This window comes from Cibotium barometz, chromosome 33 (assembly GCF_041138505.1).
Source record: "Cibotium barometz isolate CiBa-2024 chromosome 33, ASM4113850v1, whole genome shotgun sequence".
Classification (NCBI taxonomy): domain Eukaryota; kingdom Viridiplantae; phylum Streptophyta; class Polypodiopsida; order Cyatheales; family Cibotiaceae; genus Cibotium; species Cibotium barometz.
The window spans coordinates 44,672,796-44,697,307 of record NC_141078.1 but is presented as its reverse complement, the minus strand read 5'-3'; the positions used below and the strand labels follow the sequence as shown (position 1 = coordinate 44,697,307).

The 24,512-nt window shown below is 40.1% G+C and overlaps 1 protein-coding gene and 1 long non-coding RNA gene across 2 annotated transcripts; one reads left to right on the top strand and one right to left on the bottom strand.

The window, feature by feature from the left end:
- The first annotated feature begins 12,159 nt into the window (after positions 1-12,159).
- On the top strand, positions 12,160-17,681 carry LOC147619629 (uncharacterized). Its single transcript, XR_015261878.1, has 2 exons — positions 12,160-14,853; positions 14,910-17,681. It is a non-coding gene; the product is annotated as an uncharacterized LOC147619629 (long non-coding RNA).
- On the bottom strand, positions 17,273-20,065 carry LOC147619628 (cytochrome P450 734A1-like). The gene is made up of 5 exons (XM_086773300.1): positions 19,620-20,065; positions 19,314-19,537; positions 18,796-19,037; positions 18,340-18,718; positions 17,273-18,257 (listed from the first exon to the last, which is right to left on the bottom strand). The coding sequence occupies exons 1-5, from the start codon at positions 19,930-19,932 to the stop codon at positions 17,829-17,831; spliced, it is 1,587 nt and encodes a 528-aa protein (XP_086629426.1). The 5' UTR covers positions 19,933-20,065; the 3' UTR covers positions 17,273-17,828.
- Positions 20,066-24,512: the final 4,447 nt, after the last annotated feature.

Genomic DNA, 24,512 nt, shown 5'->3' with positions numbered 1-24,512 from the left:
AAATCAGCCACCCAATTTGAGTCACAAAATCTCTTGAGGACTTTGCCCACACCATATGTGATGTAATACTCTCTTACAATATATGTATTTCAACACCATCAACTCTACTTTCCAATGTCATTTTTGGCATATTCGAGAACCTGTTTAAAATGCCAACTTCAAACTTGATATTTGACATGGTATAAGGCCTCATCCACAAAACCTACATGTCTTCAATAAACAACTTTAGGTAAAACTCCATCGTGGTACTAGCTACCTAACAAGTGCCTTAGGTATCTCCCTTGCATACTTGTACCAAAAGATGAATTAAGTCCTCCAAAATTAATGCTTAAGTCCAAGACCAATCACCTCCAACTCAACACAAATTTTTGTGTACATGAGATCTTTCTGGTGATCCTTTGTCAAGGTGAGATCAGCCATGTAGGAATGATCACCTCCTACATACAGATTTTAAAAAAAAATCATCCATGTGAGGGACTAATACTCACATAGCAGGGATCAAAAAGAATATTGAAGAGGATGTGATCATAGCTGTGCTCTTAAAGAGCCTACCCCAAGAGGAGTTTGGCAACATTGTTACCACTCTCACAAACGTGCCAGCACCAAAGTTGATGGATGTGGAAGCATCCCTTTTAGAAGAAGACATTAAAGTCAAGCAGAGGCAAGGCAACTCAGGTGGATTTTTCTTCCACAAAGGAGGCTAGAAGAAGTTTGGTAAAGCATCCTTCAAAGGAACAAATAAAAAAAAGGACTTTCCCAAGAAATCTTGCAACTTATGTGGGAAGTCAGGGCTTGAAGAAAAAGACTATTCCTTTAGAAACAAGGCACAAAAGCTCTTCTTGAAGGGGAAGATAACTCAAGTGAAGAAGGAATAGAAGACAAAGAAGGAGCCTCAGTTGAGGCTAACTACATCAAAGACCAATGGGCTCTAGACCAACTAGATCTTGCCTACATGTAGTCACCCCTCTATCCTAAGTGAAATGTAATAATAACTAGATGTCTAACATTTGTCATCATAAACTAGCATTGTAAACCACCAAGAGTAAGACCTATGGGCACTTCGATGGTCATCATAAACAACATTGTAAACAATAACTAGAGCTAGCATTGACATCAGAGTAGCCATGGATCTTTTGTTAAGGGAGGGTGCTAAAATAATACACCAAAAAATCATTCATGTGACATTGGGGACAATGGCATAAGGTTCAAACGTCTAATAGCCTTAGTAGAAATAGAAGACTATGGTCAAAGAAGAATCTAAGGAGGAATATTCTAGGCACTTGGAGCAAGTGGGAGATGGATCAAGCTTGCACCTAAATCTAGAGAATGGGTGCTCACTTTATAAGGGTTTTTCTTAAGGGTTAATCGTAATCCTTTATACTCCAGCCTATTTAAGGGCACTCAACTAATGCAAGAGTACACCTCCATTATCTTATCTCATTGAGTCATTATGTTGTCCATTTGATTAAGCACGTGATTAGCAATAATCCCTTCCTTGTTTAGTTTGCTTTCATGTTTTCACAATGAGCTCTATCATCTTGCTCATGCCTCCTTAATTCCAACAAAATTCATAAATTAATTTGATTTTTAGCCTTTGATTTTTCTTGGGTGTTTTGGATTATATTTATATAATCCAAAACATTTAATATATATTAATTTGCTTTTTCTTGGGTTCTTTGGATCACATTTATAAATTAATTTTCTTTTTTTCATACATACATGCATACATATATATATATATATATATATATATGAAATTTCTCTTTGATTTTTTTCCATTTTTTCTCTATTCTCTCTCTCTCTCTCTCTCTCTCTCTCTCTCTCTCTCTCTCTCTCTCTCTCTCTCTCTTAAACTTACATGGTATGATGACGGAGCTCTCTTCAACATTAGATTCAAGATTGTTTGGTCTTTAGAAAAGGAAGATGAGTTTCAACTTGGTTAGCTATTACTCTAATTATACAAAGATCATGGTATTGAAGGTAACATTGATTGATGAAGTGTTTTGAAAGCCATCTACTATTTCCTGTTTTAGCAATAAAAATAGTGTCTGGAAGCATGTGTGTCTCTCATCATAATTTTGTATGTTTATACCCATTTTATTATGATGATTTTTTAAAAATATTATACTAATAAAAATCTCATCGTCCTTACATACTAGAGGAATGCTAGAAATCAAATAGGGAGGAGACCATCTATAGTATTTCCTAACTTTCAACACCATACTAGTCTTCATCAAATGAAATATTTTGAACAAAGTTGTCTCCCAAAGAAGAAGAAGCTCAATCCATAATCACACCCAAATCCTTACCATCTCTAACTATATCCATGATATTAAAACTCTAAGACCTATGCTAGTGTTACCTCCATTTCTTATACTTGAATGTGACCAACAATCTTCCATCAAGCTCCACCTCTAGGGACATGAGCCAATCATCAACAAATATATCTTCCTCATCCACATCAATGAATCAGAAGCCCTGCAAACATTAAAAGTTAGAATTTGGTGAATGTAAATCTTCCTCTAGATCTTGTCAAACCTGCTAATGATGACCTGAAAACCATATCTTCCTCATCCACATCAATGAATCAGAAGCCCTGCAAACATTAAAAGTTGAATTTTGTGAATGTAAATCCACATCAATGGATGACTCTTTTTCCCACCATTACTATTATACACAAAGGATTGACAAGCAACTTTACATAACATCACCAACCACATTGATTTCCTCATTCCCCATACAATAGATCATTCCTGAATACCATACTTCCCACAACTAGTTATTTATGCACAGCTAAAGTTATCTATTAGTCCTACATTTATGCATGGCTAAAGTTATCTATTAGTCCTACATTTATGCATGGCTAAAGTTATCTAAATCACCATTCAAGAATGTAATCTTAATGTCCAACTGATGTACATTCCACCCATGATGTGATGCCAAAGCAATGAGACACCTAATGGTAGTCATATGAGATGTGGGTGTAAAGGTCTCATCATCATAATCAATGCCCTTTTGCTGGGCATGCCCCTTTGCAACAAGTTTGGCCTTGTAGTAGCGATCAATGCTACCATCTGCTTTGCATTTTAACTTGTAAACCCACTTAGTACCAATGGCCTTCTTGCCATGGGGTAGATCTGTTAAATACCAGGTGGCATTCTTGAGTATAGAGTTATACTCATCTTGCATAGCATGCATCCAATGATCATCATACTCGGATATTTGAGGCTACATGTGGACAAGCAGGTTGTCATCTATTGTGATAACTTTAGTAGTATATAATTGGCACGAACCTAGCGTTTCATGCACAAACCAAACACATAGAGGTCCATTATCACTTGATCAAAGAGAAGGTCTTGGCAGGAGATATTGATCTCATGTACATCAACACAGAGGAGCAAGTAGCTGACATTTTCACTAAGGCCTTAAAAGTAGAGAAGCTTCACAAATTTTGCACTATGCTTGGAGTCTTGGAGATGGAGTTGAGCTTGAGGAGAAGTGTTGAGATGTCAAGCTTAACACGAGCTGACACTCATGATGTGCATGTGGTGTGAGACCATTCCACCTTTACACCACTGAAGCATTTGGTAGCTGATATGATGGATCTTCAGTGATTCTATAACTGGACTACATCTACCTAGTCCAACCAAATTATGGCATCATCTTATCTTCTCAGCTCACCTACTTAGCGTGTTCACATTATGGATTGTTTGTACATAGTACTCTAGTACTTTAGTACTTATATTGGTTTTCACTTATCTTTTATAGACTTCTTTTGAGAGCAATAAGAAGAAGAAGATTTCAGCCTTCCATCTCTGTGTGTGTCTTCTCTATTTTTATGAGAATGTATGTGTGCTTGCAAGAGCTCAAGCTCTCTTTCCTCCCCCAATCTTTTCACTTAGGAGGTTATTTTCCCCGAGTAGTGTGTAGTATGTAATTAATATTATCATGGCACTTTACTTCTACTTCACTCATTCTCAACAAACTACTTTGAGTGTTATGCTTCTTTGTATCTATACTTACTTGCTACATATCTATATGTGTGTGTTGCTACCTTAGTCTCCACTCTAACATGAGACTCCTTGCCTAAGATGATTTCAAATGACATATGGGCATTACTTGATGGCCTTTTTTTGGCAGATAATCTTGGACATGTGATTTAGCCATTATCACATGGTAAATGTTATAGGGATGAAGGCTCATTTATGATAGATTCTTCCACTAAACACCATATTAGTGAATTTGGGAATTTTCCAATTCCCATTTTTGAATACTTAAAAAAGGGGGACATGGATAGTTTGTAAGTTTCTCAAAACCCTATCATATGACCTATCGTTGGAAAGCGCTTGAAAAACGGAATCTAAAGAGCTATAAAGCGCTCATTTTGGATTAGTGGTGTTCAAGTTGTGGTTAATCCAAACTTTTGACCATGTGTCCCAAACTTATGGAAAATTCCCATATTCCCCAATATGGTGTTACTAAGAAAAAAACATCTTTGATAACATCTTTTCCTTTTGGGAGATGGTAGAGTGGACCAAGGCAAGTAATCAGCCCTCGGCAACCTTACTAGGGACATGGCTACATCATCAACAACACACACACACACACACACACACCGATAATTTATCCTTATCTGAGACCACACATTTAAGGTGGGCAGCATGGGCAATGTGGGCAAGTTAAAGATGGTGAGGGCACTGGGTAGGGCTCGGTGGAAGCACATTAACATGTAGAAGAGGTGGCCTTTCATTACCCATTTCACTGATTGTGTTAAATTTTATATTGAATTAAGGTTAGCATTTAAGCATGTATTGTTTCACCTTATGAAATAGTCTCTTCTAACATAATTCGGTTGGTAGGACTCGGGGGAATCATGTTAGTGTTTCACCTTATGACGTAGTCTCTGTTGAAAAATAGGTAGAGGGAGAGGAGACACACACACAGGAGCAAACCCTAATGTATATTGCAAACCCTAACCATAGAGGGAAGCCATCTCCCTTCTTATCCAATGCATGAAGCCATAATCCATAATACACACAACACACTATGAGTTGTGTCCACACACATTTAACCCTAGCTAATGTCCACACACTATGACCAGCTGGACGTGGTCATTTATGTCTCACACATGTTCCTACCTAACATGCCAGCACATAGCATAGCTGGCTCACACTGACATCGAGCTTGAATCTCAACAGCCCCTCTCAAGCTCATGATGTACTGCCATAGATGAAGATGTAGATGAGCTTGGGATATCAAAGCTCTCAACACTCCCCCTCAAGCTCATCCCACGTACTCCCAACATAGTACGGAAGTACTCAAACTTCTCCCTGCTAAGTGGCTTTGTAAAGATGTCTGCCACCTGCTCGTCAGTCTTCACATACTGTAGATTCACTGTACCATTCAGCACTCTCTCTCTGACAAAGTGATAATGGACCTCTATGTGTTTGGTCCTCGCATGAAACACTGGATTCTCGGCCAACTGTATACTGCTCATGTTGTCACAATGAATGACAACTTTGCCATCAATAGGCTCACCCAAATCTGCCAAGAGACTCTTTAACCAAATTCCTTCACAAGTAGCAATGGCTGCACCCCTGTATTCAGCCTCTGTACTGGATAAAGCAACTGTAGGTTGCTTCTTGCTACTCCAACTCACCACGGCACTTCCAAGTGTAAAGGCATAACCACTAGTAGACCTCCTGTCATATGAGCTACCTGCCCAATTAGCATCTGTGTAGCCATGTATATCCAAGCCTTTACCGTGCTCATAAAGTAGACCATAATGTGCAGTGGTCTTTACATATTGCATGATGCGTCTCACTGCATCCAAATGAGGTTTTCTGGGGCTTTGCATAAACTGGCTTACTAGCCCCACAGCATAACTCAAATCCGGGCGTGTAATAGTCATGTAAATGAGACTACCAACCATCTTTCTGTACATAGATGGATCATCCAACTCCTCACCAAAATCAGCCCGTAACTTCACATTCTGCTCCAAAGGTGTACTCATAGGCTTACACCCTATCATGCCATATTTTGCCAACATATCCAATGCATATTGGCGTTGCACTAACCATGTACCTGCATGGTCTTTGATCAGTTCAATTCCAAGAAAGTATCTCAACTCACCAAGGCCTTTCATGTCAAATTGCCCACTCAATGCTTTCTTGACATGCATCACATCTGTACCATGATCACCTGTGATAATCAAGTCATCCACATAGATGACAAGTAAAACAATCCCATGATCTGTTTTCTTCACATAGAGTGAAGAATCTACTGTAGAAACCTGAAATCCAAGGGAGATAAGATATCTGCTCATCTTATCACTCCAAGCACGAGGTGCTTGCTTCAAACCATATAATGCCTTTTTCAATCTGCATACATGAGTGGGATATCTTGGGTGTACATACCCTTATGGCTGTGCCATATACACTTCTTCTTGTAGATCTCCATTTGGAAATGCATTTCAGGTGTGCGTAAAACAGGTATGCCAAGCTCCTCATCCAAACTCTCTGAACTGGACGACTCATAACCTGTAATTCCAATTCCTTCAACCTTCTTCTTTCCTTTGTCCATAGCACTACTCCCACCAGTGCTCACACTCTCATGCCTCAAACGTCCTGACCATGGACGTACAGTACTACTCTCAGCCTCTGTTGCTGGCCCAAACATAGTAGTAGAACTAGAACTTGCTTGTGGCAAGTTCACAGGCACATCATCTTCAAGTGACTCAATGACACCCTCATCCTTTGCTTTGTACCAACTAGCAAGCTCATCAAACACTACATCTCGTGAGATAACCACTTGTCTAGTTTGTGGATTATAACATTTGTATGCCTTATGATCTTGTGCATATCCAACAAATACACACTTTTCTGCCTTAGGATTCAACTTCCTCCTCCTTTCATCAGGCACATGTACATAAGCTATGCATCCAAATACTTTGAGATGTCCAATGTCTGGCCTATAACCTGTAAGTCGCATCTCTGGCATACTTCCATGTATGGCTGCTGTAGGTATTTTATTCAGTATATACACTGCAGTAGCACAAGCTTCTGCCCAATAATAATCTGGCATGCTCTTTTCATTGAGCCCCTGGCCCTGGCCACTTCACAAATGACTCTATTCTTTCTCTCAGCCACACCATTTTGCTGAGGTGTATACCTGCAAGTCAATTGCCTTCTTATACCATGCTTTCTCAAGAAATGCTCAAAAACATTTGAGGTGTATTCACCACCTCCATCTGTCCTCAAATATTTAATCCAACAGCCATATTTCTTTTCTGCAAAAACTTTGAAATCCATAAACTTTTCCAACACTTCACTTTTCTCTCTGAGAAAGTATATCCATGTCATTCTGCTAAAGTCATCAATGAATGTCACATAATATAAACTACCTTTGATAGATGGGTTTTGTGCAGGACCCCATACATCACTATGTACTATCTCAAGTGGCCTGCTACTCATGTTGCCTTCTCTAGGAAACCGCAACCTTGCCTGCTTTCCAAACTGACAGGCTTCACAAACATGCATATGCCCATCATACTTGAATCTAGGTAGCCCACTAACAATGCCTCTTGCCTGCATGTTCTTTAACCTTTGTATATTGACATGTCCAATCCTCTTATGCCACATATCAATGTCCTATACCACATTTCTGCTTTGGCTGATTTTAACTCAGGAATTCCAGCATCCAGCTTAAACAACCTGCCTTCTTTCTTGCCTTTAGCAATGACTTTACATCCATGTTTGAAATCCTCAACGAAGCAACCATGCTCGTTGAAACGAACCTGTAATCCCTGCTCCACCATTTGACCAACTGAGGCCAAGCTTTTTGTGAAAGAAGGCACATACAATACATCTGACAGATTTTGTTTGACCACCATTGTGCATAACCAATGGTACACTTCCAACATGTGTAATGGCATGCTGAGTATCATCTCCTATTTCCACATAGCCTTTCACATCCATAGGCTTCATATGCTCAAACCATTCACCATGACAAGTCATGTGGTTTGATGCTCCAGAGTCCATATACCAAGTGTCATCATTTTCAGCATTTGTCATCATAGATCCCACAACATGTTTCATGGCAAACAAGTGATTTGCTGTGCCATCATTACTGCTTGATGCATAGTTTCCACCACCATGTTGTGCATAATTTCCACCATAATGTCCACCACGTTATGCTCTACCCCCTCTCAAATCATTCTGTTTGCGGAAACAATCACGTGCCATATGACCAAATTTCCCACAGTAATGGCATTCCACATCTTGCATAGATGTTTGTTGGCCTTGCCAATGTCCTCTACCACGAGGATTACCTCTGCCTGTATCCACGACCACCTCTAGCACCATATGAAGACTGAAAATTCTGTTGTGATGACCTATCCTACCATCCTCGACCATTACCACGGCGGCCACGTGATGCAAATCTCCCCCTGCCTCTAAATCCTCTTTGGGAATAGAAAGCCTGATTTCTGCCATTATCATCATGGCTAGTAGATGCATCCTGAAGTGAATCACTGAGTTTGATTTCCTCAACAAGCAAGAGTGAAACCAACTCATCAAAGTCTGGTAAACCTGTACTCCGAACCGAGATAGATGTATCAAAAGATTTATATTCCTTGCCAAGACCACGCAAGGTAATATCCACCAAATCATCATCCGGCATGGGGGCATTTATTGTTGCCAATGCATCTGCAAACTTCTTTATTTCTTGCACATATTCATGGATGCTCCTTCTATTCTGCTTCACATTATGTATTTGTTGTCACCAACAACTAAGACTTGCGAGCACTCGTGTCTGTATCAAACAACGTCACCAATGTATCCCATGCATCCTTGGGATTCTCAGCATCATGTATGTGTATGAGCATAGCATCCGAAATACATATAGACAGATAATGCAACACTTTGAATGCTCTTTTTGACCATTGCTTATGAGCTATAACCTGCTGCTGCTATGTAAGTTGTCGGGGTAGTTCAGGCTCTGGCTCAGCACCTATAATGAGATTCCAAAAACCTTTTCCCTTCAAGAAACTTTTGATCCTGTACTTCCATGCCTGGAAGTTCTTCCTATCTAGCTTTTCACCAACAATTTGTACTGGATTATCCGACATATTTCTCAATGCAAATACACCTTCCGCACAATTCCAAATCTGTAAACAAGCCTTTCTCAGCTCAACCATACTCCAATGAGTGTTCCAGATACTCCAATGTAGTCAACAAACTTCAAATTTGATGTAGAAAATCAACCTGTATGCATCCAAAATGAACTGGCTCACACAGTCCAAGATACCCTGCTTTGATGCGCTTTCCAAGTCTCCAAATTGTAATGTAGTGGTTCAATCAAGTGTGCATAACTTTCATTGACACCTAAAAAACTTCAATGTTGAATATCAACACCATCCGATATGTGTACATATCAATTTTATCAAACCCCTTTCTCTGTTTTGGGAAAAAACCAGAAAAACCTGTAAAAGCAGTAGTAATTTTGCTCTAATTTCTTCAATATTTGTCCAAATTGAGCAACCAGGCATTCATTAGCTTAGCAATGATGTCCACTAACTCCATGTAAGAGGAATTTGTCCAATTGTTTAAGACCAAAGAGTAATTGTTCGATTAAACTCACTTTGTTTCTCTGCAACCAGTAGACAGCCTGTTTAATCAGCTCATTCCCAGCTCAATTGATGATAATTGATCAATCCAATCATATAGCCTCCTTCTAAAGTGTGTGTAGTAGCCAATTGCTAAGTCAATTGTGGAAGTAATCAAGTACCCAAGTTGAATTTGACCTCCTCGTATCAAAACAAATCAAAAAACTACCCTGTTTCTCTGTCCAAAATGCGCCACCTGCTGTAGGAGGATTTGGGAGTGTTTATGATGTTAATTGATGATGGGATTAAGTCCCCAACACACCTAGGCAAGTGTGTAACCAATCAATGCTTTGATTTTTACCAAAAACATGCTCCAAATGCATCAAAATTTGGCTTCCTTTTCTCTGTTTTGTGAAAGCTCAAAAAACCAGTAAATTCCACTCAATCAAATGCATCAAAAATGCTCCAAAATCAGTTTAGGGCTTGCATATGAGTTGCCAATACATTCCTCCTTGTCAGATACATGTGTCTTTTCTAGATTTACATGTATTTCCACCATACATCAGTGCTTCCAAGCTTTAATGGAAAGCTTCCAAAAATCAAAATTTTTCTTTGCTTTGGGTTACCCTAATTTGCTTTGTTTTTGCCTGAATCACCTGCAATCCGCTCAAGAATATTTAGAATACCTTATCCGGTAGGCTAAGCTCTCAGATCTAATAGAAATCGGTGTGCTCCAAGCTTCACAGCTTCAATGGCAAGCTTCACGGCTTTTCTTCACAGCTTCTTCTCCCTCTTCTCTCACTCACTCATAAACCCTAATAGACAGCACAAGGCTGTGATACCATGTTGAAAAATAGGTAGAGGGAGAGGAGACACACACACAGGAGCAAACCCTAATGTATATTGCAAACCCTAACCATAGAGGAAAGCCATCTCCCTTCTTACCCAATGCATGAAGCCATAATCCATAATACACACAACACACACTGAGTTGTGTCCACACACATCTAACCCTAGCTAATGTCCACACGCTATGACCAGCTGGACGCGGTCATTTATGTCTCACACATGTTCCTACCTAACATGCCAGCACATAGCATAGCTGGCTCACACTGACATCGAGCTTGAATCTCAACAGTCTCTTCTAACATAAGGCGGTTGGTAGGGCTCGAGAGAAGTATGTTAGTGTGTAGAAGAGGTGGCCCTTCATTACCCATTTCACCAATTGTTTTAAATTTTAATTGAATTAGGGTTAGCGTTTAAGCATGTATTGTTTCACCTTATGACATGGTCTCTTCTAACATTTAATATATATATATATTTAAATAATGATCCTTTAAAAGTAAACCAACAAGTGTCAAAGCTTTTTACCTCTTTTAAACACTAATGATTATTTACATATTCTCTATCCAATGTAAGATAAAGATGTAACTCGATTATTAATATTAGTGGTTGTTAAAATATATAAAATACAATATAACTCTTTTTTTGTCAAAAGATGATCATTCTCTATTTAGGAGGTTGTTGTTCATGTTATTCTTTAAGGATTTGTGTGTGTATGTGTGTGCATGCGCAATACCTGCTCTCTCTCTCCCTCACCTATAATTCTCCCTCATCTCTTTGCAACCTCTCTCTTACATAACAAAGAAGTTAGCATAAATCCTAGCATTGATGATGGTAAATTCAAATGGCTAAAAACAAAGTAGCTTTTTGTCACTCAATTTTAGGTCTTGCTCGCTTTCGTTTGCTCGATGTTTTACCTACCTCTTGCCACAGTTTGGTATGTCACTTCGTATTGGCGTTATGATAATAGATGCATTAGACAATGGTAAAGGGTGATGCACAACTTCTTATGGTCAAGGCTTGATGGCACATCAAGTACCAGGTCTGTCCAAAGTTGCTTAGGAAACTATTATCCTTTCCAAGAATGAAGGGGGATCGAACATCATTGATCCAAAGATCTAGTGCAAAGCTCTGCTTTTGCAAGTTGGTGGTTAGAGCACTACTTTCTAGTACTACGCCTTGAAAGGGTTTCTTAATACGAAGACATCTCTATTGGTGTACTTCTTAAATCTCTCCAAAGGAGTATGATCATGTTTTCACTACCTTGAAAAACTCTCATATCTCTTTGTACACATACCTAAAGCCTCTGAGTTCACACTGTCATAACCTTAGTTTGGCATTGATAGTCAAACCATGTTCATGATGGTTATCATTATTGAGCATTAAGAAATTAAGTCATGCTCATGGGAGCTAGCATTGCTTAATTGTATCATTGAGTGGATCATATGTTTGAGGAGGGATGTTAAAATTTACAAATTCATCTCATGTATTGCTGTGCGGGTACAATATGCTTGGCACACGAGCACATTAGCCATAGCTATCTTGGTGAGAACTCACTCCATCTAAGCCACTTGAATAAGCTACATCACATGTGACGTTAGCTCTACTTTACCACCTACCTTTACTACTTACCATTTATCCAATACCACCTATGTATTTAGCTATAAAATCCACCCATCAAGCAATGCTAAGTACAAGCTCTTTTGCCTAAATCATTTGTCACTTTCAATTGTGTACTTCGGTTCATTAAGCTCTCATTAGCATTTCTTAATCATGGCTCTCATTAGCATTTCTTAATCATGTTTAAGTTTATCTTCCACCCACCATAGCTCGCTATGCTTCACTACGCACTCTAGTCTCTTGATCTTCACATTTTCTAACAAGGAAATTATTGCAGTTCTAAGAGGCATTGTCATAAGAGGTGTACGGGTCCAAGCAAGGTAAACATAGGCAGTTAAGAAGCATCAAGAAGGTCAAGCATGCATTAGGTGAATCCTCAACATTTAGCCCATGGAAGTTAGTTCCCAAAGGAGTACCTCAAGAATAGGAGGTGCGGCCTCAGTTAGGTGCCTTGATCAACCTCAGTAAAGAAGTCATCAATGCATTAAGGGACATGGATATTTAGGCAAAGGAAAGGGAACATCATTAGAACAAGATGCACAGTATTTCTCATATGAACTCTTAGTCAAAGTGTCAAAAGAAAACACAAACAAACTTGTATCAAAAGAAAAAGCAATCAATGTTCAAAGTCAAAAGTCCAAGGATGATAGGTTCCCAACCCATCGTCAAGTTTAGCAAGAGGGGATATCACGTATACACAAGTGGCCATATCTGATCCTTGAACTAGGCATCAGTTTAAGGCTAGTTTAAAGCATCATACAAGCTTCGGAAAAGATTTACAAATTTATGAAGTCAACCAATGGTATAGTAGCACCATGCTAAAGTCAGCCAGCATTAAATATTGCATACTTGTCCTTGTTTATGGTTGACAACAGTTGGTGGTCAATAAAAGGGGTCTCTTTTGGGAGCCTATATAAACCTAAGTCACAATTTAGCATAACCATCTCTCTCCCTTTTGGAGATTAGTCTTAGATAGTCTTATTTTGGAAGGTCGTTGGCCAAGCATATATGTAAACATTTCGTGTACATAATACATATACTAAAAACTAGCCTCTCTCTCTATCTCTCTTTCATGTGTTTTGCATGAAGGTTTCTATAGAGTGCTTAAGGGCTATGATTAAGACATAAAGGCTTCCGCTATGTCACACCAATAGCTTTCTTACCAAGTGATAGACTACTAGATTCCAAGTACCATTTTTTTGAATGGAATGAATTTCATCTTGCATGGCTTTCATCCAATTTTAACCTTCTTGACCTCTTCAAAAGACTCAAGTTTATCTACATCATGTAGAGAACTAAGAAATGCAAACTCAACAATATATATTAAAGAAGTAATTAAAGCATCGGATCTCGTTCTATTCTACAAGGAGTAAACAATTTGCTACTCTACAAGGTGCTTCTAACCCATCTAGGCATACCCTTAGATTCATAGATTGTTGATCTTTCACCATTTACTCCATCTTCCAATTGATTTGAAGTTGTTGCATCAATTCCTTATTCTCCCTTGACAATAATCAAGTATTAGTAGAAACAATTTGTTGAGAATCAACAGAAACTAACACAGGTAATAATCAACAAACTTGTTCAAAGAATTGACATAGATATGTTTATTGAATTACATCATGGAATAGACACAATCCTCTACAAAAATGACATCCGTACTAACAATAATCTTCTTAGTGAAAGAATTGTAGAGACAACAATCTTTTCTTTTAGCACTATAACCAATAAAAATGCATTTCATTACCTTGTCATCAAGCTTAGTTATGCTTTGTGCTAGAACATGTCATATGCCAAACAATAAAAAACACATATGTGTTCGACCTTAGATTTTTTATTAAACAAGTCTCATAAGGAGTGATAGTTTTCAAAGCTTTAGTGGAGCACCTGTTCAATACATAAGTAGCACAAAGAACTACTTCCATCCAAAACTTGTGTAGAAGTTGTTTACCTTTAACCATTCATCTTATCATCTCCACCATAAGAGTCATGTTTCGCCTCTAAACAACACCATTTTGTTGTAGTGTATAAGGAGTTGTACATTGATACATTGATCATTTTTAGCCTATTTCTAGAGTGGTCTAAGCAAAGCATGGATGTTTTACAAGAGCGAATGTGCAAAACAATATACCTTTTAACTGACAAGGCACTCAATTCTAAAGCTTGAGTATCATGTGAATCCCATCTTCTTTGGTTAGCAGTAATTTAAAGAGCTTATTATTGGATCTGTTGGCCCTGACCCCTTTGAGAAGTAGTAGAAAAAATTATGCCAGAAAACGGAGGCTATCACCACTAACATGAACTCATAAGCCCTTTGCAAAAAGGACATTTCTAACCATAAAACTTCATAAGGAGAAATTTGACCTATCCAATTTATCCTCTTTGAAAAGAATACTATAAACAAATCATTTGTAGAGTTATTGGCCATACCACCTGACTACTGAAGAATTTGAGAATGAAAGATGCTGAAAAGAGCTTGAACTGATGTCAATTGCTATTGAAAAGAATACTGAACAAATCATTTGTAGAGTTATTGTCCCTACCTGATTGCTAGAGAATTTGAGAAGGAAAGATGCTAAAATAAAGCTTGAACTGATGTCAACTGCTATTGAACTCTTTGGAAAGCTGCTCAAAATAATCAGTCAAATCATCAATTGGAATCTTTGATTGGATAATTGGAGACTTCAATATCGGACGATTGGAGATGAAGAATCACCGATTGGACAGCATCAATTGAACTCCAGTAGGAATCGCCAATTAGACTCTTGGATCACCTATAGAAGAAGGTGAAATCAAACGATTGCAGAAGTGGATGATTGGAGAAGTATGATAAAAAGAAAAGGTAAAGTCAATCGATTGGAAAACACCGATTGGCTGATTGGAGACAAATAATTAAACGATTGGAAAACACCGATTGGCTGATTGGAGACAAATAATTAAACTTCAGGTGAGAAATAACCATAATCTATGAAATCTCACACTTCATGCAATTCCCAGAGCAAGGTTCCGAACGTAAACGTAAGTTTAGGTTCGGGAAGGCTCCCGAGAATAAAAATCAAACCCAAGCTTCAAGTCATTCCAATCCGAAGAAAGAGAAGAAAACCCACCAAGGTCTTCACATGGCTTAAGTAAAAGGTAACCCTAGAATTTTTTATGTTGATACTATAGTTCTACATCATAGTGCCTGCATGATATGTAACTTCAACACGTCGATCTTCCGTCCCAATGATCTTATACGAATGTATGGATCAGTATTGGGGAAGACCATGCACATCCTTTTTGACCTGGTAGTACTCAAAACTTCAGTAATGCCAAACTTGTGCAAGCGTTGAGAGTGGAGATGCAACCAAGTGACCATGTTTATTGTGTGAACCTAGCAACATGGCATGGACAAATTTGGGACCGACGAGTTTCTTCGTTGCCGATCTCCATCCAAGATTACAAAAATCCTAGATTTCTTGATTATGGATCTAGAAAAAGTTGATATTATTCTATGAAAGGAACGCATGATGTTCCATGTCTATTAGAAGGGTCATACTTTGTTCTTTGTTATGGAGGGTCTCCCTATTAGTCTTCAAGGTGATTTTACAATCCCACCCACTACTTGTGTAAATTCAACACAATTTCATAATATTATTTGAAATTCAGATTATGAGGTAAATTAGTGTGTTCTTAATCCCTTTCATCTAAATAGTTTGAATACGATTAAGTTGGATGCTTGGGAGACATAGGCTTTAGAAGACATTAAGACAAATTTTGCCGATATCTTTCTTGTTGAATTGCCTTATGGTTTACCGCCCACCAATAGGTCGATCAATCATAAGATTGATTTGGTTCCAAGGTCTCAACCTGTGAGTATTGCACCTTACAAGATGAACCAACTAGACGAGGACAAGATTGCCAAACAGTTGTCAGAATATCTCTGAATGGGACAGATACGCAAGACTAAATCTCCCTAGGATGCTCCAATGCTTTTGAAGCATAAGAAAGATGGTACTTGGCAAATGTGTGTGAAATACAAAATGTTTAATAAATAAAGAATAGGTATCCTCTTTCTAGAAGAGATGATTTGATAGATAGGTTGCAAGGTGCTACCTATTTTAAGAAGAGACGATTTGATAGATAGGTTGCAAGGTGCTACCTATTTTACGAAGATTAACCTTCGTACTGGTTATCACGAGATACGTATATCCAAGGAGAATGTGATTTCCGTACGCGATATGGCCATTACGGGTTTCTTGTATTACCTTTTGGGCTCACAAATGCTCCTCCTACATTTCAACAGATGATCACTAATCTCTTCCGAGATTATTTAGGAAAATTCATTATAGAGTTCTTAGAGGACATTTTAGTTTATAGTCGTACCCTTGAGGAGCATGTTGAGCATCTCAAGGTAATCTTGGGAATTTTGAGATGGGAATGACTATATGAGCACTAAACTTTCAAGTGTGGGTTTTTTTGTAAGGAGCTCGCGTACCTAGGTCATCGAGTTTCTCGGGATGGTATGAGCATAAACCTTGAGATCTCTATCCCCCTCTCTATATCTCTATCATGTGGTAGATTTCTCCTCTATTCTGTGGTGGATTATGTCACCATTTGGCTCCTTAAACATGACATCATAGAAAGCTAGTATAACTAGCCAAGATGTGTATTGATGCCATAATGCCTAGTAGATGGCACTCTACTATACCTAGAGTTGGGGACTTTGCTGATATGATCAATACTCCCATGGGGGGGTTGCTATCATGACTAGTGCTCCCACATCCAGTGTGACTGAATCCAACTAGTATGACGAGAACTCCCGCATCCAATGTAGTTGGATCCAACTAGTATGACTAGTACTCCCGCGGGGGTTTGCTAGAATGACTAGTACTTACCTAGTGTGACTAGATGAGAGGTTAGTAGTAGGAGTGCCACTAGTATGACTGGGAAGACACTCCACCAGGGTACCCTAGTATGACTAGAGCCTTGTGAGTGGGTACAAGCTCAGACAGCGGGAGATTTCCAATGTGCATGTGCATATGGATTACTCATGCATGTGTGTTTGAACTAGTGGATTTCATAGATGAATGCCCTGTTTTCAAGTGCTGCATGTGATGATGTGATCAGTGTTGTAGCGCCGGGGATGCCGCCTATAGGATAGTGTGTGTGCCCTTGATTGTTGGCAAGCATGATGCCAAAATTCAGCTCAAAAACAAGGTTGTGGACTAAAACACATTTATGAGTCAATGTGTTCACACCCTCATTAAAGATGGGTGTGAACACCAGACTGGGCACCGGTACCGATGCTATGAAAGTGCTAATAGAGCGAGGATTACAATGGAAGACTTCTGAAAGCACATTTTCACACAAGTAATCTAATATGACTCTGCATGGACTCCACTCTCCAAGAGCCCAAGCCCCAAATATACACTAGCTCAGATAGATGCCCAAGTTGATAGAAATCGTGACTTTTTGCCAGTTGCTTGCTTTCTTCCCGTTCATTCTGTTTCCCCAAAACATTCTTTTTCTCTGGCACATAGATAAACCATCAACACTTCTCCGAAGGTGAAGGGCAGACTTAGCCACGATGCAGGCTAGCACTAAAGAGCACACACACACACACACACACACACACACACAAGAAAACTCCTATACATCAGCACAACCTGCTTATGAAGGACCCCTCAGTTGGTCATCGAGGGTGAGGGTCTTCATCCTTCTCTCACAAGCACACCCCTCCACATCCAAAGAAGATGTTTACTTGCATGGTGCTTAATGATTATTGGAGCTTTTCGAAAATCAGAGGCATTCCAAATTGGGGCTGCAAGGTGAGGATAATGGTGGGAGCATGGCAGTAATTAGGAGACAGCCGAAAACGGTAACGTTGTAAGATCAAGGAAAGCACCACTTTGGCCTCTAGCATGGCAAATGCCTGCCCTATGCAGCTGCGTGGCCCCATGGAGAACGGCATAAAAGCTCCAGCCACTGCACTTGCCTTGGCAACACCCTCACCAAATCTCTCAGGACGAAACTCGTTTGCATCTGCACCCCAATACCGTTTGTCATGGTGCCAAGCAATAATTGGCACTACCAACACTGTCCCTGCTGGGATCACGATCTTTCCAAGCTTCATATCGGCATCTGGTTTCCTTAATATGGCCACTGCTGGAGGGTACAATCTAAGTGCCTCATTCAACACCATACCTACCTGCAAGCAAAGATACTTTGTCAGCCTCATTCAACACCCTACATTACATTCTAAATCAAGCAATATTCTGTTTGCCACTGACAACTTTCAGATTGTTTATCGACTCCACTGTCGGTAGCTCTGTTGTTCCACACACAGCATGCACCTCCTGCCTAACACGCTCTTCCCATTCTGGACTGCTTGCAAGCAGCAGAAACATCCAAGTCAGCAGCGTTGATGTCGTCTCATGCCCTGCAAAGAAGAAGGTCTTGCACTCATCAATGATTTCACCAATCCCCATACTCAGGTTCTTCTGATTTCCCTTGTTGGCAGCCAACATCAGGCCAAGCAAATCATTGCCATACATGTCTCCACGGCCAAAATCAGAGGACTTTCGGCGCTTTTCAATGAGTTGGGCAAGGACCTTAACAACTCTATTGTTGAGCTTCCGGCGGTACCGATTATGTGCAGTTGGGAGAAACCTGTCTCAAAAAAGAGGCCAAAAGCATGTAAAGACATTCTGGACATTGACAGTTAGAAAGCCATTGATTCTCTATACCTTGATCCGGGGATATATATAGTGTGAATGACCTTGTCAAAGAGGATCTGCTGCTCATGCTGCATGTCAAACACTTGCTTGCCTTCTTCTACAAAGCTGGTCCCAAATGCAGTGCGAGCAATAATATCGGCTGTTAGAGTTCTAAATTCTTCATGAACATTAATCTCCTCTGCTTTCTCCACTCTGGCTTCCCATTTGTCCATGATTGAGATCGTACATGCCACCATGGTAGGGGCCATGGCCTGCACATGATACCTACCATGATGTCAGGCTCAATAAGCCCTTGCATACCAAGGTACTTTACAATGTTCCACTCCACTCCACTCCAATAAGTGAGCATACCCTTCATATATGTCATGTGTAATGTCATATATGAGCCATGTATCATGGTGTACTACGTTATGTGACATGGAATATGTCATGTGGCATGTGTCGTAGCATATGCTATATGTATCGTATCGCCATGACAGAACATAGTACATACATAATAAGCTACCATCTTTAAAGAGAGCCCGCACCTGCAGCTGCTCAAGAAAGAAGGCAGGCCTCAAGATGTGCCGACGCTGAGCCCACTTCTGGCCTTCCAAAGCCACCAGCCCATCGCCCCCCAGGTCTTTGGTATCAGGCCTCCTGTCAGGCTTCTTGTGATGCCCAAATTTGCTGGACAATATTTCCCTTGCTTGATCTGGTTCAGTTAGGATGAGCCGAGCTTCAGAACCAAACCAGTGTACAAAGAGCTCACCTGCAATGAAAATACGCCAGCGACGATAAGAAAACTTAGAGGAGGGCCGGCGGCGGTTGTGGCGGGAAGGGGCGGCTCTTACCGTATGCTTTGGACCATTGGCAGTAGTGGGGCAGGATGCGGGGGACGATGTCGTGGGAGAGGACGGGCATTGGGCGGGATCGGGCGTCTCCGCCGATGGCCACAAGCTCAGGAAGGTTGCCGTACAGGAAGCGGGGGGGCATGCACTGCACCCCCTGCGCTTCAAACAAGCGTCTGATGCGCCGCGGCCGCCACCACATCACCACCACCACGCTCATCCACAGCGTGTACAAAAGGGGGGCACCCAGCACAACCAGCAGCAGCGAAACCACCACATCTCTGTAACAAAGCTCCGGCGGCGGCAGGAACCCCATCACAAGCTGGGTTCTTCTCTTGCTCTCCAGTGCCCGCAAGCAGGGTTCCCCTCCCCCCCCCCCTCTCTCTCTCTCTCTCTGTGTCTGTCTGTCTCTGCGCGCGCGCGCGCTCTCTCCCTTTTAATCGCCTTCCATGGTGACAGCCTCGTGCTGCCAACTTGCCACCATCGGCCCTCCATGCTGCCAACTTGCCACCACGTGCTAACACAAATATTTATTCATAAATCCAAAAATAAAGGCGCCCGTCTCCTTCTTTGAGGAATAATTTCGTCACCCATCGTTTTCTAAAGGTCCAACATTTGTTCCCGGACATGCAAGTGTCGATGGGAAAGCTCGCGACTCTGTTCATAAAGATGAGGACATTCCAATTGTGCGAAAGGATCCTCATACTTGTGCAATGCTTATTCCACCGTGCTTAGAGCCAGAGCCCATTTCTATCGATCAATGGACGGAACGAAAGCTGTAAAGTGAACTTTGCTAAAGCGTGATTTGCGGAACATGCCAAGATCACTTACTTCTTTTTCTGAGGTGTTATGCTGCCATCGTGTGTGGAACACTCCATCTCTTCTCTGTATCTCGTTATTTGTAACCGGCCATGTGGCAACAAGCAAAGGAGAGCCCCACTTTTGGCAAGAGGAGGAGAGCCCTTCACATAAAGAAGAAAGGAGATTTTTTTAAATGACACATCTGCTCATTGAATGAGCCTCATATATATATATATATATATAGGAGAGTTTCACATTTTTGAACTTTTTAAAAGGAACGGTCCCTTTTTACAAGCGTAGATGCATTGCGGCTCACAATCACCATCACGTCTTTTGGTCATTGAATGAGTTTTTCTCATATATACAAGCGCGCACACACACATATAAATGCATACACACACACACACACATATATGAGGGTTTCTCATTTACTCATTTGTTCCCCCTAGCACACATAGACACACTCAGACATGTGTGCAAACATACACACACACACACACATATAATAGTATATTATGTGCACATGTGTGAGAGAGAGAGCACACACACACACACACACACACATTTATATATATATATATATTTATTTATTTATAGGTATGTATATATGTATATATAAATAGATCTATATGTATGCCAACATAAACACATGCACCACACACACACACACACACACACATGCTTGCACACACATGCACATACACAAAATGTGCACACTTACATGCATACACTTACTCAACCTCGCACATACACATACATGATGCATATGAACTGACATATATATACACGTATACACTAATTGACATACACAAATACATGTGCACACACATCGATAGGCACACATGTATACATAGATGCACATGCGCACACTCTCACACACATATGTGTGTGCACGTGCACACACATAGACACAAAAATGCCCACATAAAAAAATTCACATGCCTGCACACACACATATACATTCGCATATGCACACACGTTCATGTGTGTGTGTGTGTGTGTGTGTGTGTGTGTGCAAATATATGTAAATACATACATACATATATGCATGCATGCATACATACATACATACAAGCATGCATGCATATATATATATATACATATATATATATATACATATATATATATATACATATATATATATATATACACACACACACACACACACATACATATATATATACACATACATACATATACATACATACATACATACATACGTATACTTTGTATGTTTAGTATTTAAATACATATGAAAGATTCCTGCCCCCTTTGCGCATCGAATTTAGGGGTGCTAGCAGCAGAAGTAGCAACTTCATGCGCAGGGCAGAGACTCTCACTTGGGGCCTCGCCCACGGATGTCCGGACAAGAGACTAATGCCTCGGTTCTCCCAAAACCGAACCCGAAAAAACTTCCCTCGCCCAAAAGGCATAGGCGATTCCTTTGGGAAAAATTTATTCTAACGTAGTCAGGAGCCTTAATTTACCCTTTTTCATTCCGACCGAGCCCGCAGGTCACATGGCCGGATCAAGGGAGGAACTTGCACTTGGATCATAGAGACCAACGCTTTTTTCCCCGTTAAGAGGCACAACCGTTGAGTCTTTTCCATAGAACAAGGATTATCCATGATTTACTTCAACTATCGTAACTTAAACAGAATTGAATTTTATTTTAGGAATCCATTAGTCCAGCCTAACCCCATCCAATCCCATAGGTTTCATAAACAATATGATGTGTATATATATATATCTATGGTCTAGAGAGAGAGAGAGAGAGAGAAAGAGAGAGAGAGAGAGAGAGAGAGAGAGAGAGAGAGAGAGGGAGAGAGCTAATTAATTTATATGTTAATTATATAAATATACATATTTATATAGTGAATATAAATATATATTATAAACATATCATAAATATGTACATTTATATTTATTATATAAAGAATATAAAAATAATGTATGTGGATGTGTGTGTGTGTGTGTGTGTGTGTGTGTAACATACATATATATATTATATTACATTATATAAAGAGTATAATGTGTATATAACTATACAATATATATATATATATATATATATATATATATATACATATACTTTGTATGTTTATTATTTAAATACATATGAAAAATCCCTGCCCCCTCTGCGCATTGAATTCAGGGGTGCTAGCAGCGGGAGTAGCAACTTCATGCGCAGGGCAGAGACTCTCACTCGGGGCCTCGCCCACACGGATGTCCGGACAAGAGACTAATCCCTCGGTTCTCCCAAAACCGAACCCGAAAAAACTTCCCTCGCCTAGAAGGCATAGGCGATTCCTCTAGGAAAAAATTATTCTAACATAGTCAAGAGCCTTAATTTACCCTTTTTCATTCTGACCGAACCTACAAATCACATAGCCAGATCAAGGGAGGAACTTGCACTTGGATCATAGAGACCAATGCTTTTTTTCCCGTGAAGAGGCACAGCCGTTGAGTCTTTTCCATAGAACAAGGATTATCCGTGATTTACTTCAACTATCGTAACTTAAACAGAATTGAAATTTATTTTAGGAATCCATCAGTCCAGCCATCCAACCCCATGGGTTAGCCAACCGCCCAACCACTGTATTGATAGGATCCATTTAGAAATTTGGTTATGTTTTGTCCCGACGAGTACCAGGGAAAATAGTTCCCAAGCCCCCTAGCCGGATTCATGCAAAATACATTTCAGACATACCACTTGCGTACCCAATATGAAATTGCCTTTCACAGATTCGGTTATCTTTAAAGTAAACTTTTAATGAAACCATAGTATCACTGATCATAATCCTCCAAAATATCTAGCTTTTGAGGTCCAATTTCCAATCATTCCTTATCGGTGTACCTATGGCATCATTGGCAACCAGAACGCTCACCACCTGCTCATTCACGGGCCTTTTCAATAGTTCCTAGCTCATAGTACCCGGGAATATAATCACATAAAAATCCAGATGGACTCTCCATTGAAGATCAACAAGGTCAACCAACAGATCCATATAAAAGAGCCATGGACTCATCCATTGTTGAGGACCAGCAAGGACAATCAACCAGATCCATGCTTGAGTTCAGAAAACAAATCCAACTCATTTTCTTCCCCGACGCATATGTGGGTATCTTCGGCGACCCAAAGCCCGAGCACCGTATGGTCAGCACCCTCTAGACTCCTTCGCAAGTCACCTATAGCGCTTCACTCATAGGCCGCTTCCTTTGGTCCCTCATCCACCGTATCGGAAGCTCACCATTTTAATCGAACCGAGGAGGCTGGTCAAGACCTCGATCAGCGGCCTTGCTACGCGAGACATCCTTCATTGACTCTCCGTCAGCTGTTGGTTGCAACCTTCTCATTTCGGTCCTCACGACCTTAGTCGACAAGATAGTCAAAATGCTTCCCCAGCATTCTTGACATAAAACAGTCTTTTAAAAACAGGTTTCATATACAAATACAGTTTCCAACAAACTCCCATCTTTCTACATCGTTCCACGTCATTTCTTATTATTCCACATTCTTCTACATTAATTCACATCGCATCATTTCACATCCATTCATATCTATTCACATCATCCTACATCTATTCACATCATTCCATATCCAATCACATCCATTTACATTGTCCTACATCCGTTCACATCATTCCACATCCATTCACATCCATAACACATCCATTCACATCCATTCAGATCATAACACATCCATTCACATCCATTCAGATTATAACCCATCCATTCAGATCATAACACATCCACTCACACCCATTCCCATTCGTTCACATCCATTCAGATCATAACACATCCATTCACATCATAACACATCCATTCACATCCACTCACACCCATTCCCATTCATTCACATCCATTCAAGTGTCGATGGGAAAGCTCGCGACTGTTCATAAAGATGAGGACATTCCAATTGTGCGCGAAAGGATCCTCATACTTGTGCAATGCTTATTCCACCATGCTTAGAGCTAGCCCATTTCTATCGATCGATGGACGGACAACGGAACAAAAGCTGTAAAGTGAACTTTGCTAAAGCATGATTTGCGGAACATGCCAAGATCACTTACTTCTTTTTCTGAGGCGTTATGC